General features: G+C 44.7%; 1 protein-coding gene across 5 annotated transcripts in view; it reads left to right on the top strand.

The window, feature by feature from the left end:
• Positions 1-16,567, top strand: part of LOC144679535 (sperm-associated antigen 1-like) — a 503,898-nt gene that overhangs the window by 61,850 nt on the left and 425,481 nt on the right. For all 5 annotated transcript variants that reach the window (XR_013576361.1, XR_013576360.1, XR_013576363.1 and 2 more), the window contains exon 13: positions 2,530-2,682. Coding sequence is in view for 1 of the 5 variants with exons in the window: in XM_078540025.1 (XP_078396151.1) it covers positions 2,530-2,682 (153 nt within the window). In the remaining 4 variants the exon portion in view is untranslated. The remainder of the gene's footprint in view (positions 1-2,529; positions 2,683-16,567) is intronic.

Raw genomic sequence — 16,567 nt, 5'->3', positions numbered from 1 at the left:
GGTACTTTGCTGTTTAGTAACAAACAACTTTGTGACTTTCTGCAGGGAATTTGCTTGTCAATTAATATGTAAATGCAACAATTTGATGAAATTCTCAGGGAGATTGAGGACAAACTGCGCGGCTTACTGAAGAGTGGCGCAAACCATTGTGCAACTTGTGGCAATTCACAATTTGTAGATCACTTCTTCTTTGCCACAAGTTTCTGGGTTTTGCCGATCCTTGTGCAGTACCTTGAAAGGGATGAGAAGTCCTCGCTCGAATTTGAAGCAGCATGAGCATTGACCAGCATAGCATCGGGGACATCAGCACAAACACAGGCTGTAGTCAAAGCTAATACTCTGCCTTATTTCCTAAGATTGTTGCACTCAACATATCAACATGTCTGTGAACAAGCATTTTGGGCCCTGAGGAGCATAATAGGTGATGGACCCCAGTGTAGAGACTTTACACATTAATAACAAGTGCCATTAAACCTGCCATTATTTTACCAATAGAAATGTGAGCCCGTTTATTTTTTCCTTTTTACTAGGAGAAAGGACTGTGATTGAACATTATACTTATTGTAGGTTGAAGTGCTTTTTTAAATTAATGATAAAGCAGAGTTGTTACCTTCAGGGAAATGTCAGAATAACATTCATTATCAGCAACATTGACCTTGGTTTAAAACTCATTTAAACATAAACTGTGTTTATTTTGATAAATGACCTAGAGAAAATATCTTTCAAAGTGAGTGATTATTACTTCAAATACGTGACATTTTACTTGCCTGAATAGACACAAACTGTTGTTTTACTACATTTAATGTGAAAAATGATAGAAATTTGCAGACTTCGGACCAAGCGTAGCGTAGGACACAGCGTACGTAGATTCATAATCCTACAGCCAATCTGTTCAATCTCATTGAACATGAACACTCACTTGATCACGGGACTGTGTCTCACTTTAGCATTATCAGTATGTTCGGAAGTGCCAATTCGGTTGGGGACGAATTTGCTGGGAAATTAGCACCTGGGGTTAGGTTAAGGACAGACGCAGATCACTGGAAATGTGGGCCACATTCTGACTTGCTTTAGCTGTGGCTGGCATTTGGACTTTTAAATTTGGAAAAATGGGAAGTGCAGACTTTTCACATTTTGGAGGGTAGATGGAGGTCTGGAACCCGGGACTAGGAACTTGAGAATTTGTTAAAATTTTTTTGACTTTTTCTGTGATGGGGTAGAACCCCATCACTCCGCTAAGCCTCTTCACTGCCACTTATAAGTTGTTGATCTCCATTCAAAATGCAGCCAACCCTGTTCTTGCCACCCTTGAGCTGGTCTGTATTAGACAGCTCCTGAAGGCCTCCCACCCCTGTGAAAATTGGAAAGATTCAAAGGCCAGCTCCTAATCAGCTCCTTAAGTGTCTTAATTGGCCCTATCATTGCTGTGGGTGAGTTTGCTAGCCCACCTTCCCCCATCCTCCCCGCCACTCATGAGAATTTCCTGAGACAGGAACGGGGGTGTCAGGCTGGCACACAGGCTAATGTCAGCATTTTTTTGGTCTCCCACTTTCGTTCCGACCCAAAGTGCTTAACACTATTTTATTTTATTTCCTTTTCAATTATTTTATGTACGTTCATTGTGATGTATAATATCTCCTCAATTCAGTTTTGTGCTGAATCCCAATCATATTACATCAAAAATAACTGCACCCAGTCATATTTTGGCAAAAATGCTCCTCCAAGATGTAGCTGCCATCACTGTTCCTCCATCAACCCAATATTTGTTGCTGATATAAAATTGATAACTTCATCACTACATAACATGAACAGAAGAAAATCACAAAATATTCTTATAAACATGGTCCTACCTTCAGTTCCACTAATTTGCAATGCACCACACCAGTCTTCTGAATATCTTGTGTGTACCCCACCCCTTGCCTCCTTTCACAATTGCTGCCTAGCCAATTAGGTCTCCATATTTAGGGACCTGATGTTGAATCCCAGTGAACACAATCAAAATGTGCAGGAGCCTACTCCCATTGTAAAATACTGAAAAGTACTCTCTCCAACACACTGGAATAATTCCTGCTCTCTTGGCAGGAGTTGGGAGGGAGTGAAAATAACTAAGAGTAAAAGGAAGACAAGTAAAGGAACATAGAAAGAAAAAGAGACAAATAGGTTAAGTCCCAGCCATTGTGATTTGATAACATTTGAAAATTTAAAGAAAACATGAGTAATAGCCTAGCCAAACCGCCTAAGGTGCTGGTTAAAGCTCCACTTTCTGAAGAGATGAGTGTTCGAATCCCACCAGAGCACTGCAAGCTTTATAACGTGGAACTCAAGAGCAGTTGGGATGACCAAAATTGATGCCTTAAGTTGGGAAGTTAGATGAACACATGGGGGGAAAATGAATAGAAGGATATGTTGATGAGGTCAGATGAAGAAGGATGCGAGGAGGGATATGTAGGGCATAAACACTGTCATGGATCTGTTGGCTTTTTTCTGTGCTGGGAATACTATATAATAGTTTGACTTTTATTTCCCTAGGGCTTTGGAGCTGCAGCCATTTTCCGTGAAACCTCTCTTGCGAAGGGCCATGGCTTATGAATCCCTAGAGCGTTATCGGCAGGCTTATGTGGATTATAAAACTGTTCTTCAGGTGGATAGTCGGATCCAGCTCGCAAATGACAGTATCAACAGGTAAGGACCATAGCATTTAACTAGTGTAAAGGTTTTAGACCATTTTTTTTTGTTTGGTTAATAAAAGACAAGTAAAAACTTCATACACACATAGCTTTTAATCAGCCAGTCCTTGGGCCTGCACAAGTTTTACGCCACTTTGCCTAAACAGTTTGTTTGCACTTTCCTCAGATAACAAAAATGAAGAGTCACCTTTACAATGTGATGGTCTGATGGTAATACAGCCTTTATATATTTGCATAAAATCAGGCTTTTAGTCTACAATGCTCTCATTCAGCTGCAATTTACAGAGTTTCTCCTGACCTATTACCATAACCTGGGAGAAGATTGGTGGAACATAGGAGAAATGGCATAAATGGTTAGTTACCAAGGAAAGCTGTTGAAGTAAACACTATAACAATGTGTTTAACAGACAATTGAGTATGTTCCTGGAAAGAGAAAGGACTGGCGATATGATGAGAAGGTGGGGTGATTCACCAAAAAGACACAACCTAGTTGAGCCTCGTGGCTTTTTTCATTTTCTGAAGCTTCTTTTCATTTCTTATGTGAAGGAAAATTGGAAGGCCACGTGTCAACTAGATGCATGTTCCTAGAAGCATAAAGACCTAAACCTCTGGAGCAAATTACTTCATCATCTAAACGCTTTGAGACCTAACAATTTTCCATTAGCAAATTTCTGAATGTTCTAACTAAAAACATTTTGGAAGATTGTATATCCTTTGCATGCCCATTTTTAATTCTTTAAATGTAGTCCATGAATTTTGCTTTGATGTTTCTTCCGTTTTAGCTTCCCAAGACCACATGCTCACTAATGGCAAAAAGTTGGTCATATGATGCTTTATAAAAAGTATAGTTGAAGTCCTGCAACTGATGTCGGACTCTGACTCGCACATTTAAACAGCCTCCTGCTGTAAACAAGCAGACTTGCAGCTTGCCCATTAACAGCTTCACCTGAAAATTGAATTGTGAGCTTTGGGCATCAATGGGGAGGCCGAGGTGACCCAACCCCTGTTTTCAAGTGAGGAACAGATTGAAGGAGGTTCCTGTCATTCAAGTAAGTAGCTGGAAGGAGGATTGAGGGGCTTTCTGGTCAGGGGTAGTGGGGAGAAGCCAGCGGCTAGCTTGGCCTGGTCCTTTCCTGGACTATGTCCATAATTTTGACTAGAAAAGGCAGCATTGTGACCCACAGGAACAGCAATGAGACAGAAACATTAACTTAAGAATAAGCCACACCAGAAATGAAACTGAGCAATAGTTTGAAAGTAAGACTTGCATGTAAAGACTGAGCTGCTTTCAAATAATGAGAAAAGGCATAACGACAGTTGATGAGTGAGCATTGTTTCCTATGTATTAAGTTTCCATATGTAAATAGTGTATCAAACTTTAATAAGAAAGAGGGGAAGAAATAAGTGGAGTATCGTGAAATTGAAACCCATATGTTATCAATTTGAGTTGATTCTTTTTCTGGCTTTCTTTTCCTCAGTCTATTCAGAGATCTCTTTGTCTCTCTCCCTCATTCATTTTCTTTCTCTCTCTCTGGCCAGGTGAGTGCTAGAGATGCATTCTGTGGTGCTTACACTGAACTGACACATTCAGATAAGTTGCTCTCAATGACTGACTGTGCAAACTCCAACTGGGTCAGTGTTGGAGGATACAGTCAGTGTGATCCTAGGGTAACCATGGGAATTGCATACCAAGGAATTATTTCAGGTCCATGTTCTGTCTCATTCACCCTCTTATTCACTCTTGCTCACCTGTACACACATAGTCCATGATATTTTCCACAGATATTGCCAAATTTGAATAGTTACTTTGGCAATATCTGTGGTTTGGTGGCCCAGTGCACAGGAATAATAGGGGAGTTGTTGAGGAGAAAGGTTAGACCCTTTGCTTTCACCTACCACTGGCCTTCTATCCAGCTTCATCAGTCCCACCCCCCTTAAACGGTATATATGTCACCACATTTCTACTCTTTAGTTCTGAAGAAGAGTCATCTGGACTCGAAGCATTAGCCCTGTCTTTCTCTCCACAGATGCTGTCAGACCTACTGAGTTTTTCCAGCAATTTTTGTTTTGTTTCAGATTTCCAACATCCACAGTATTTTGCTTATACTTAAGTTTAGAGCTTTGGCCTGTTTAAATCTGGTAGTTATCTTTTTCACAATCTGTCTGCAAGAACTCATTAGTTGTTGGCAACATAGGAATTAATTTTAAAAAGTCACTGTGCACTTACTTTTATCTGTACTTCAAGCCTGGTTTTATGTTCCAGGTTGTCATGCTGTGAGAGACATTGATTTAAATTGTTTATTGTAGTGCTGCAACTTGCCTACTTTGACAAAGTCCTGAAAGTAAGGGTTGGTGAAGCAATGAGAAAACAAGACAAAACACATATGTACTTGATAAAATCAATGAGCAGGCATCTAATTTTAGTCATAGTTAGTAACAATTGTGTGGGCGAGTATGCACTGCTGACTGCCCCATTTCCGCTGGAAAGAAGGCGTTCAGCAGTTGAAAATTGGAATATGATTGCCTGCCTCTGACTGATGTGATTTTTAAAGGGAGCCTGTAAATGAGAGGATGTGCTCTCATTAGAAATAGGCAGGAGCCAGATTCTCTATGCAAATCAAGGACTTAGGCCAGTTGTAGGACCCCAGTTGCATCAGAGTGCTAAGCATGCACCCATTTGTACTAAGTATTAGATTTATATAATGCCTTCAACGTAATGAAACATCTCAAGATGCTTTCACAGGAGCATTATAAAACAAAATTTGAGACCGACCCTCACAAGGAGATATTAAGTCCGATGTCCAAAAATTGGTCAAAGAGAGGTTTTAAGAAGTGTCTTAAAGAAGGAACGAGAGGTAGAGAGACAAAGAGGCATAGAGCGTATTAGGCACCAGGCAACTGAAGGTGTGGCCATTAATGGTGGAGCAATTAAGATCGGGGATACTCAAGAGGCCAAATTTGATGAGTACCGATATCTCATAAGGTTGTGGGGCTGTTGGAGATTATAGAGATAGGGAGGGGTGAGGCCATAAGAGGAATTTGAAAGCAAGGACAAGAATTTTAAAATCAAGACATTGCTTGACAGTGGTTCTTAAAGGCAACTAACAAATAGCTAAGTTTCTGGTGTAAAAATAATTTATGACAGGACAGGAGAAACATTAATGCTTTGTGTAGAGGTTGAAGCCCATCCTTTCCAACATGGAAGTGGTGACCAACTCTATTAGCACACTTGTGATCCCAACATGATGCAGCATCTGATGGCCGATATCGCAGCTTCCATTGCAGCACAAGCAGAAACCACCCACTGTCTAGGTGCTACAGTGGAAGCTCAAACTTTGTCATGCAGAGTCATCTTGCTGCCATGGAGGCTCAGACTGCTGCCATTATGGCTATGGTTACCAGTTTACAAAAGGGGCTTACAGGGTGTTACAGCAGTCCAGCAATCTATCCTCCAACAGATTACTAGGATTGCTGAGGAGCTGCCCGAGTCGTTCCATGAAGGATGAAACCATTGTCTTAGCTCAGAATGACAGCATTCGTCCTCCCACTACTTCCTCTCTGTCAGTGCCCTTGCTGTTACCTGCCAGCCAGCCAGTCAAAATTGCTGATGCACGCGTTCTCCAAGGCCATTTGGCATTTCCCCCACTGAAAGTCAGCAGCCTTCCATTTGCCATGCTGAAACCACTGAGATAGTATTGCATAGGAGCAGCAGGAGAGGCAAAGACAGGCACTAAAAGAATGTGCAAGGGTGATTAGTTGATGTTTATATGCAACATGGCAATCTTTGATTTACAAATTTAGTTTAAAATATTTGTTTTCTGTTGGCTTTTATTTTTGCATTGTGGTTTAGTGGACACTGTGATGGTCAGTAACAAAGGGAAGATAAGGGCTGGAATTTTACAGCCCTGTCGCGGTGGGGATGGGGCCATAAAATGCAGCAAGCCATTCTAAACTCCATTGACTTCGGCGGGACCGTAAAATCCCAGTGGCGTGAAATACTGCCCACGGTGTGGGACTAGTGGTGAATGGCGAATTTGGTCTGTGCTTACTGGTATTGCTGTTAAATACATAATTCATGGACAGCCCAGCCAGAAAGGGCAGCCTAGGTTGACTCCTCCCTTTCTCCTCTTCCTCCTCCTATTCACTGTATAGTTAGTGGCATGGGAGAGGCAGTGGTGTAATGGTATTGTCACTGGACTAGTAATTGAGAGACCCAGGGTAATGCTCTGGGAACTGGGGTTTGAATCCCACCACAGCAGATGGTGAAAATTGAATTCAGTGGGAAGGAAATCTGCCATCCTTATCTGGTCTGGCCTACATGTGACTCCAGACCTACAGCAATGTGATTGACTCTTAAATGGCTCAGTTCTCAAAGGGCTGTTATAAGGCTTTTATTTTTGACCTAGCCAGCAACACCTCCTTATGAACAATTTTTTAAAAAAAGGGCTCAGAATGATGAGATTGTGCAGGGCATCCATTCTGAGAGTAGTGCAGGACTGCTGCAGAGTGGTCAAGGCATGTTGTTTCCGCATGGCCTAATCTATCACATTTTGTGTGGCAGCATGACACTCGTATGCCTGCTTACCCTGTGTGCATGGGTCCTGCACTAGAGCCATCAACCATGTCATCAAAAGATAACCCTTGTCACCCAGTAGCCACACTGGTTTGTTCGGGTGGCTCAAATGCAGATGAAATAGCAGACTATGGTAGAATGAAGGTATAGTGACTGGTACCAGGATATCACTGGCAACACGATCCTTGCCCTGCTCAGAGGTGGCAAATTTCAGCAAGGACATACTTAGTGAAGCACATATATCTCACACATTGATCCTCACTGAGATTCACTGAGGTAGGAGAATTATTCACTGAACACCCTGGGCAAATATGGCTTTCTGCTGAGAGCCCTGCCGCTCTCCTTTCTCTTTTGGTTGGGTGTCCTCTGCTCACTCTTCCAATTATGCTGTATTCCAAGGAGAATGCCTACCACTGCACGCATGTCTGGGAGCAACTGATTGTGCTGAAGCCTTGAAGTCAGGACCAAGTCCTTCAGCGCCTGCCACATCATTCCCTTTGTTCACTTTAAAGAACTCTGGAAAGCACCAAACACTTGTACAATCATAGTAACAGCCAGTAGAAAGTAACTGCTGAGCCATGCCAGGTAATGCTTAACGCAGAGTTGCCCACCATGTTGCAAATCATCACCTTATGAGATGGAAAGTTGCCACAATAGATACCCTGTACTCAACATCTTTGAAATTCTGATAATTTAAACAAAATTACTGTTGTTTTTTTTTTGAAGCATTATGCCCAGAAATGTGCAGGTTATGATGCTTAAACAGCAACCTACTTTGGAATCAGATTGTAGAATGCTGCAAACACACTTTAAAAGGTTGCAGTTAGTTAAAGGGGCACAGCAGCTTTGCAACAGCAGATATCTGATGAGTAGCAGCATTGAGGGGAGGGCTCCTAGATTCTAGAATGCGCTTTTTAAGGTGTTTTTGATTGAATTAAGGGCATAAGAGGGTAGGTAGGTTCAGTCATTTGGAGGGATGCTGATGAAGCAGTTAGCACAACCTCCATCAGCCGTCACACAATTGAGGAAGAGGTTCAGGGATTCACAAGGGTAGTCAAGGTAATTCAAGCTGCTAGAAGCTTGATCCACCTTCTTGCCTCTCACAATCTTTATCTGTCATTAGCTGGGTTTTAGGAAAGCTCATATATGCAATGGGGAATCTCTGCAAACACTGAAGTTCTACCTTAACTTACAGCTACTCTTTCAGTTCTCATAGGCTCCCAATAGGGTCCTGCTAGTCTAGGACAGTTAATTTAAAAGGACAATGTATCTGTATTTCTTATCATGCAATGCCTGCAATAGTATGGGGAAACAGTGGTAAGCCATTTTTCTTTAACATTTACATTCTTTCCTAACAAAGGAAAGGGAAGTACAGAGCTACTGATAGAACTGCAATTGGAGGAACAACACCGGCCTTGATATTAACACACCCATGATGGGCAAGAGGTTCTGATGAAGTTCACAGACCTGAAACATTAACTCTGCTTTTCTCTCCACAGATGCTGCCTGACCTGCTGAGTATTTCCAGCATTTTCTGTTTTTAAGCGAGAATATCGAACTTGTTACATCATGGAGTGGTTGAGGTGAATAGCATTTAAGGGGAAACTAGATAAGTACATGAGGGAGAAGGAATCAAAGGATACATTGATAGGGTTAGATTAAGTAAATAGAGTGGGAGAAGGTTCATGTGTAGCATAGACTGGTTCACCTGAATGGCCTGGGTTTCTGTGCTGTAAATTCTATACATGCAAAATTTGGATGTGTAGTGCCTGATCTTTGGGCAAGCATCTTGAATTACCTTGACTGCCCTTGTGAAGTCATTGAACCTCTGCGTCAATTGTGCGGCAGTTGATAGATGTTGTGCTGACTGCTTCATCACATCCCTCCATATGACTGAACCTACGCTCTTATGCCCTTCAGTCAAAAACACCTTCATAAATGCATCCTTGAATGTAGGAGCCCTCCTCTCAATGCTGCTACTCATCAGATAGCTGCTGATGCAAAGCTGCTGTACCCCTTTAATTAACTGCAAACTTTTCAAGAATGTTTGCAGCATTCTACAATATGATTACAAAAGTATGTTGCTGTTGAATTACCATAACCTGCATATTTCTGGACATAATGCTTTAAAAAAGAAACACAACAGTTAATTTCACTAAAATTTCAGAATTTCAAAGATGTTGAGTACAGGATATCAGTTGTGGGAACCTTCCATCTCATAAGACAATGGTTTTCACCATGGTGGTCAACTCAATGTTAAGCGTCAACTGGTGTGGCTCAGGAGCACCACTCAGGCATGGCAGTCTCTGCCGCATTCGCTGCAGAAGATGGCAAAGGGCTGAGATGGTACTGTAAGCGATTCGCTGGCCTCTCTTTTCTCCGGGCCCTCTCCTCAGCCACCTGAGCTTTTTGTTTCTGCTCACCAGTCAATGACTGTGGTCAGTGTCAATTTCTGCCATCTTTATACCTCACTTGCAGGTGCCATTGTAAATCTTCATCAATACAACAATAACCAGACACCAGGCAAAGCACATTTGACCGTATTAATTCAAAATGAGGTTCCTTTCAATTTGTTTCCTTTGCAGACACAGTGCGAGGCTTACAGGCTGGTTAGATCTTATGCCACTGACCCACACACACAAAAACCATTCGGTTTATACCTAGCTTCTCTATTGAATATAAATTTTCCATTGTAATACTAGGATTTAAAAAAATGTTACCTCTTGTAACTATAATCCTTTCATTCCACCAATAAAATAAACACATTGTTTGGTGTCTCCCAGCTAGGTGCAAGGTTTTACACATTTTTTTGAATTGTTTATTCAACAAATGCAAATTGCACTTTACCTTTTACTCCTTACGTTTATTTAATTACCATCTCAAACTACTATACATCAAAGCACCCAGACTAGCTGGTTTTAATCCAATTAAGACACATCCAGACATACACACATAGACACAGACCATACCACAAGTCCAATTTAAAAATAATTTCCAATAACCTTATAAACATTAAGTTCTGTTTATGACATCCCCCGCCCTATCGATAAATGAATCATCATAATTTTAAAAGACGGCTTCATTTTTTTAATAACCCATCTCACAATATCTCCTTTACTTATTACACTAGTACATTACCAGATGCATTCATTAATGTAACAATATATATACTCAAGTCCTTGGTATCAACAGAAATCATTCCGGTTCAGTGTCCAGGTTTTTTTAAATATTTGTCCAATCTTCCCTTTAAGCTTCAAACTCTTGATAATGCATCTGCGAGCAGATTTTCTCTACCAGCAACATGTATAATCCTTAGATTAAATGGTTGCAGTAATAGACTCTACCTGAAAAGTCTTGCACTTTTGTCTCGAAACTTGTCCAAAAACTTCAAAGGATTATGGTCTGTATAAACAATTGTTTCTGATGAATTGTTTGCAACATAAATTTCAAAATGCTGCAACACTAACACCAAACCCAATATCTATTTTTTTATTGTTGAATGTCTTTTCTGTTGTACATTCAGCTTCCAAGAAAAATACCCTATCAGTTTTTCAATTCCAGTATCAGCCTCTGTAACAGTATGGCCCCAATGCCTATATCGCTTGCATCGATGGCCAACTTAAATTGCTTGGCATAAATGGGATCTGTCAAAACTGGTGTTGTAGTTAATACAGTGTTCAAACTATCAGATAACTTCTGACACTCCAGTGTCCATTGAAACTTCTTGTTCTTTCTTAATAATTCACTCAGTGGAGCAACCACTTGGCTAAAATTTGGTACAAATTTTCGGTAAAACCCACTCATGCCCAGCAATCTCAAAGCGTCTCGTTTTGTTATAGGCACTGGGAAATCCATGATAGCCTTGACTTTCGCATCCCTCGGAGCCACCTTACCATATCCAATGGTACGGCCTAGATACATAACTTGCGCTTTTGAAAATTCACTTTTAGTCAAGTTCACCACCAAATTAGCTTCATGTAATTGAGAAAATAATTCTTCCAGATGCTGTAAATGCTCCCCATGCCTGACTGAAAACGATCAGATCATCAATATAAACAGCACAATTGCTTAGAACTGCAATTACTTTGTTCTTTAATCTTTGAAATATTGCAGGTGTATATTTCATACCAAATGGCAAGACTTTAAACTGATACACTCCATTTAGCGTCACAAAAGCCAATATCTCCTTTGCTCTCTCTGACAACGGTACTTCCCAATATCCTTTTAGCAAGGCAGTCTTTGTGATAAATTCCGATTGTCCCACTTGCTTAATACAATCCTCCAACCGTGGTATAGGATAGGAATTTTGGCGCTGCATTCACCTTTCAATAGTCCACACAAAGGGCAGAATTTTATGTATGACATGCGGGTGGTGGAGCCCGCACATCAGCGTTTAAAATGCCACGCGCTGATGTCGGGAGAGCGTGTCGATGTCAGCGTGTGCCATTGTGATATTTAGCTGAGCGAGCACGCTATGAAGCGCGACGCGCACCCGCCATTAATTAAAGGTCTTGTTAAGGCCCTTAACTCAGCAATTGATGCCGATTTTGAGGCGCCCGTGTGATGCTCGGCGCATGGGCGCAATGGGCAGGCAGGTAAGTGATTTTTTTAACAAACCTCATCCACGGGCAGGATATGTGGGCTCAGAGGGGTTGTTAATGTTTTATCTGAAGTATTTATCGCAGAAAGTCTTTTAAACTTGCCTGTGTGATTGTTAGCAGGTCAGATCAATTTCCAACAGCTTTCTCTGTACTTTGAAGCTTCAACTCACCAGTCTGCAGACAGTAATCTTTATCGGGCCTGCAGCTTTCTGGAGGCCTCCATTTAGCCTGGGGGTACAGGTTCTGACATCTCCACTGGAGGCAGCTCCTCTAAGGAGGAAGGAAGGGATAGAGTAAGGAGGATGCCGGGAGTGGACCATCAGTCTCCAGGGGAGCCACCTTTGGGAGGCCAGGCGCAGGGCCAAGAGGTTGTCCAAGGTGGAAGGGGCTGCAGAAGACGCCACTATCCTGCTGCCAGGGTATACAGGCGGCGAAGCAGCTACCTCAATTTGACTGAGGTGCAGTGCCGAAGGAGGCTCCGACTGTCGAGGGGGACAGTGAACTATATCTGTCAGATGATTGGCCCTGAGATCTCCCCTAACTGTGGGTGGACACCCCATGCTAGCGGCTCTGAAGGTCACAGTTTCCCTCCGCTTCTATGCATCTGGCTCCTTCCAGGGGTCGGTGGGTGATCTTTGCGGTGTCTCCCAATCAGCTGTCCACACTTGTGTCAAGCAGGTTACAGATTCTCTGTTCAGACGTGCATTAACCTTCATCCACTTCTGCTGTGACCAGGCAAGTCAGGCACAGCGAGCCAGAGGCTTAGCGGCCATTACTGGCTTCCCCTGAGTCCAGGGTGCAATAGACTGCACACATGTGGCCATCAAGGCGCCAGCAGGTGAGCCCGGTGCCTTTCTCAACAGGAAGGGCTTCCACTCCATGAACGTGCAGATAGTGTGTGATCACAGGATGCAGATTCTGCAAGTTTGTACAAGGTACCCAGGTAGCTTCCACGACGCCTACATCATCAGACACTCCCAGGTGCTGGGGCTCTTCAGTGCTCCGGCTCGATTGGATGGATGGCTGGTGGGTGACAAGGGCTATCCCCTCAGAAGGTGGCTCATGACACCTCTCCACCATCCAAGAACAGAAGCTGAGGAGTGCGACAATAGGTGCCACGGCACCACAAGGGCTGTGGTGGAGAGAGCCATTGGTCTTCTCAAGATGCGCTTCTGTTGCCTGGACCGCTCAGGGGGTGCACTCCTGTACCCCCCAGATCGCGTCTCTGTGATAGTGGTAGCATGCTGCGCTCTGCACAATCTTGCATTGGAAAGGGGGGATGCATTTGACGATGAAGACCTTGATGCAGTGGATGAGGCTGCACATGATGAATCCAGCAGTGGCTCAGAGGATGAGGAAGCACAGGGCAATGATGAGGGGCAGCACGCCAACCCGCTACTACACCAAGGAGGCAGGGACATCCGGGACACTTTAATCCAACGAACCTTCAGCTAGCTCCACACACATAGACCTGTAGGACCAGCATTGCCTGGTGCTCCACACATGACACTTAGGTGCTACATCTTCCACCTCATCAGCTACAACTAAGGGCTTAGTACAGAAACATCAATGTCCATTGAAACACTCATGATATGTCTGTGAAACATACAAATGCAGCAGAAAGGAAACATCCTCAGCCATGGTCAAAAATGTGGACTTTATTGCCACCAAAATAAACAACAAACGTCGCTCTGATGCAGATAATGAAACATTCCCTAATCTAAGGCCAACACAAAATCACCAGTGACAAACCCGTGGAGTGTCTAACGTGCCTTATGCTTACTTTTACGGGTGCTACATCTTGGTGCCGCCCCATCGCTCAGAGTGGCTTGTGAGACAGCCTGCTGACTCTGCTGTCTTGTTGGCCTCGATGACCTTGGTGGCCGTCCTCTGGCCCGTGGAACCTGTGCTGGTCCCGCCTGGGAGGGAGTGGCCAGTTCCAGAATTGGCACCTCCCCAGTTGTCGCAGCCTCAACGGAAGCAACACTCACTGGCAGAAGGGCGGAGGAGCTGCCCTCATCCGGAGCGCCCTGAGAGGAGCTCGCAGCGACGACAGGCAGCTGCTGCGTTGACGTGAGGTCACATTGGACCTCCCTGCTCACTGCAGATGGATGGGCACTGAGCTGGGACACTTGGTGCCCAGAACATCTCCCATATTGCCAGTGACCACCTGTGGCCATTAGCGCTGTGAGGGCTTGCAGGTCCGAGCGTAACCCAATCAGATGATTCTCAATCTGCTGGAAGCCCCTCTCCATGAGAGTTGCCAATCTCTCAATGGAGGAAGTCTGGAGCTCTGACCTGAGGTTCATGCTATCACTGACACTCGGTCTCTGTGGTGGAGGAATCCAGACAAAGTGAAGCACACCCTCATGCAACCCTGCCAGATACTCCCACGCACCCTGCCACTTGTCCTGCAGCTGCTGCATGGCTGACATCTCCAGAGGCACATCATCACTACCCGACTCAGCATGTGCCTGGTCCTCTGCAGTCCTCTGGCTGCTGGCGCCATCAGCACTCTCTGCCCGTGCCATCTCCTCCAGCGATTGTGAAGTGCCCTCTCCACTGTGCCCCGGGACACTAGCGGACATCATAATCCCCACCGATGTGGTAGTTGCTGCGCTGATGCCTGGCTCGCTGAAATGACGTGACGCAAGTTGCAAGTGATGCCACTCAGGTGTGGAGGAGGGCTTTGGACTTGTTCCTGGCGGCCATGCGGTGGTGATGCTGAAATTAACAACAAGGACAGTGCATCAGTTAGCGTTCAGTCAGTAACACCATTCATCCCTTTCCCCCCCAAGCTCATAATGCGCTCAACCTTCAAGAACCTAAGGAGACGAACATTGGTGGTGTGGTAAATAGCCAAGAGGAGGCCCAAACATTACACGCGCATACCGACAGGATGGTCAGATGGCCTAAGGAATGCCACATGGAATGTTATGTGGATAAGTGTGCGGTTAAGTACTTGGGCAAGACAAACAAGGTACAGGAATACATGAGTAATGGTAGGACCGTGGAAAGTCACGACGATTACAGGGACCTTGCTGGGCAGACCCGTTAAGGTAGCAGAACAGGAAAATAAGGCGTTTAACAAGGTCAAAGCCAGACTTGCCTTTATTAGCCGAGGAATAAAATGTAGGAAAAGGGAGGTCATGTTGCAAGTGCAGAAAACGCTGTCGAGGCCACATCTACACTTCTGCGTTCAGTTGTGATCAGCGCTTCATGGGGGTGCTGGCATTGGAGTGGGGAGAATGCAGAGGTTCCTGACCTGGATGCATGCTGGAGAGTTGGAGTTATGAGGAAACACTTGCGACATTTGCTGTGGAGCACAGGAGATTGACAGGTCACATTATTGGCCTTCAGACCGTTATGAGGGGCGTAGAAAGGGTGGACAAAAGGCAATATTTCCCCTTGGCGCAGGGATGACTAACGTGGTGGCATTTATTTAAGTTGAGTGCCATGAGGTTGACAGGTGAGGTGCTGAGGACCTTTTGGACAGAGTAATGTGGGACGCACTGGCTGAAAGGGTGGTTGAGGTACAAACCCTCCTAAGATGCAATAAGTCTTTGGATGTGCAGCAGCGATGCCATGGCACGTTAGGCCATGGGGATAATGGTCACAAATGGGATAAGGTGACTTTGGAAGATGCTAGAGATGCGCATCCTCAAGGGGCCGTGGGACCTTTGTGTATGACCCACACGTCTGACTGTATCAGTCTGTGAATGAGCAAATTGCAGCAATCATCACTGCTTTGGATGGTGGGGAGACAGAGTAGATGGGACTGTGGCCCTCAAATACCTGGCCGACAGCTGCCACTGGCCGCTTGCCTCCTCCCCAGCTCCATGGCCTGCTGCTCAAATGTGGTTACGTGCTGCAGCACGGCGTGCCCGCCACAAATGCTCCCGGCTATTGTGCTCTATTTTTGCCTGCAGAGCAGAGAAAAGCATTTATTGGGGCTGATTGCTCATGTACTCTGCTCACGCACGCCGCACCCCAACCACAGTGGCCCATCTGAGGCCTCCAGCGGCTCCTGTCCACACTACTGGTGATCAGTTACCAGAAGATAGTACGGCTGGTCCCAACCCCCTCCCCCAATGGCCACCTTGGACACATTTAGCGTCCATCACTTTGAATAACACACTGGTCTTAGCGCCCATGGCAAGGAGGTGCAACTAGGTGTGGCGCCGAGGCCAGCAGATGGCTCTTGGCCACGACACCTTGAGGCTCAAGGCTCCCCTTCCACCATCTCATCACCATCAATAAGACATGTGTTGGAGTTCTGAGTATGTGTCTAGCTGCCTCCCCTGCAGGTTGCCCCCAGACTACTCAAATGCGACAAACACCAACATTTGCTGCAGGGAGAACCCATCTTCTCCTCAACCACTGAGGCTGATGTAAGCATGGTCACTATCTGTTTGCCCACCCAGCGTGCGCCAAATGCCCAATGCAGTAACGACATTAAGACGTTGGTGGGGGGAGGGCCTCAAAGGCTAAGACTACCTGCTGGGTAAAATGGCCAAGGCCGACATGGTACTCACCCTTCTAGAGCGCAATAAATCATTGAAGCATTTGTGGCACTGGGTTCCTGTACGCCGCACAGCATCTCCAGAGCTTACTATCTCCGCCACCTCCTGCCATGCCTGCCTGGAGACGTGAGAGGCCCCCCTCCTCCCAACCTCGGGAAACGACACCTCCTGACGATGTGACAC

Source organism: Cetorhinus maximus, chromosome 4 (assembly GCF_964194155.1).
Source record: "Cetorhinus maximus chromosome 4, sCetMax3.hap1.1, whole genome shotgun sequence".
In the NCBI taxonomy this organism is placed as follows: domain Eukaryota; kingdom Metazoa; phylum Chordata; class Chondrichthyes; order Lamniformes; family Cetorhinidae; genus Cetorhinus; species Cetorhinus maximus.
Note: the sequence above shows the minus strand (reverse complement) of the source record. Positions and strands in the feature narration are given on the sequence as shown.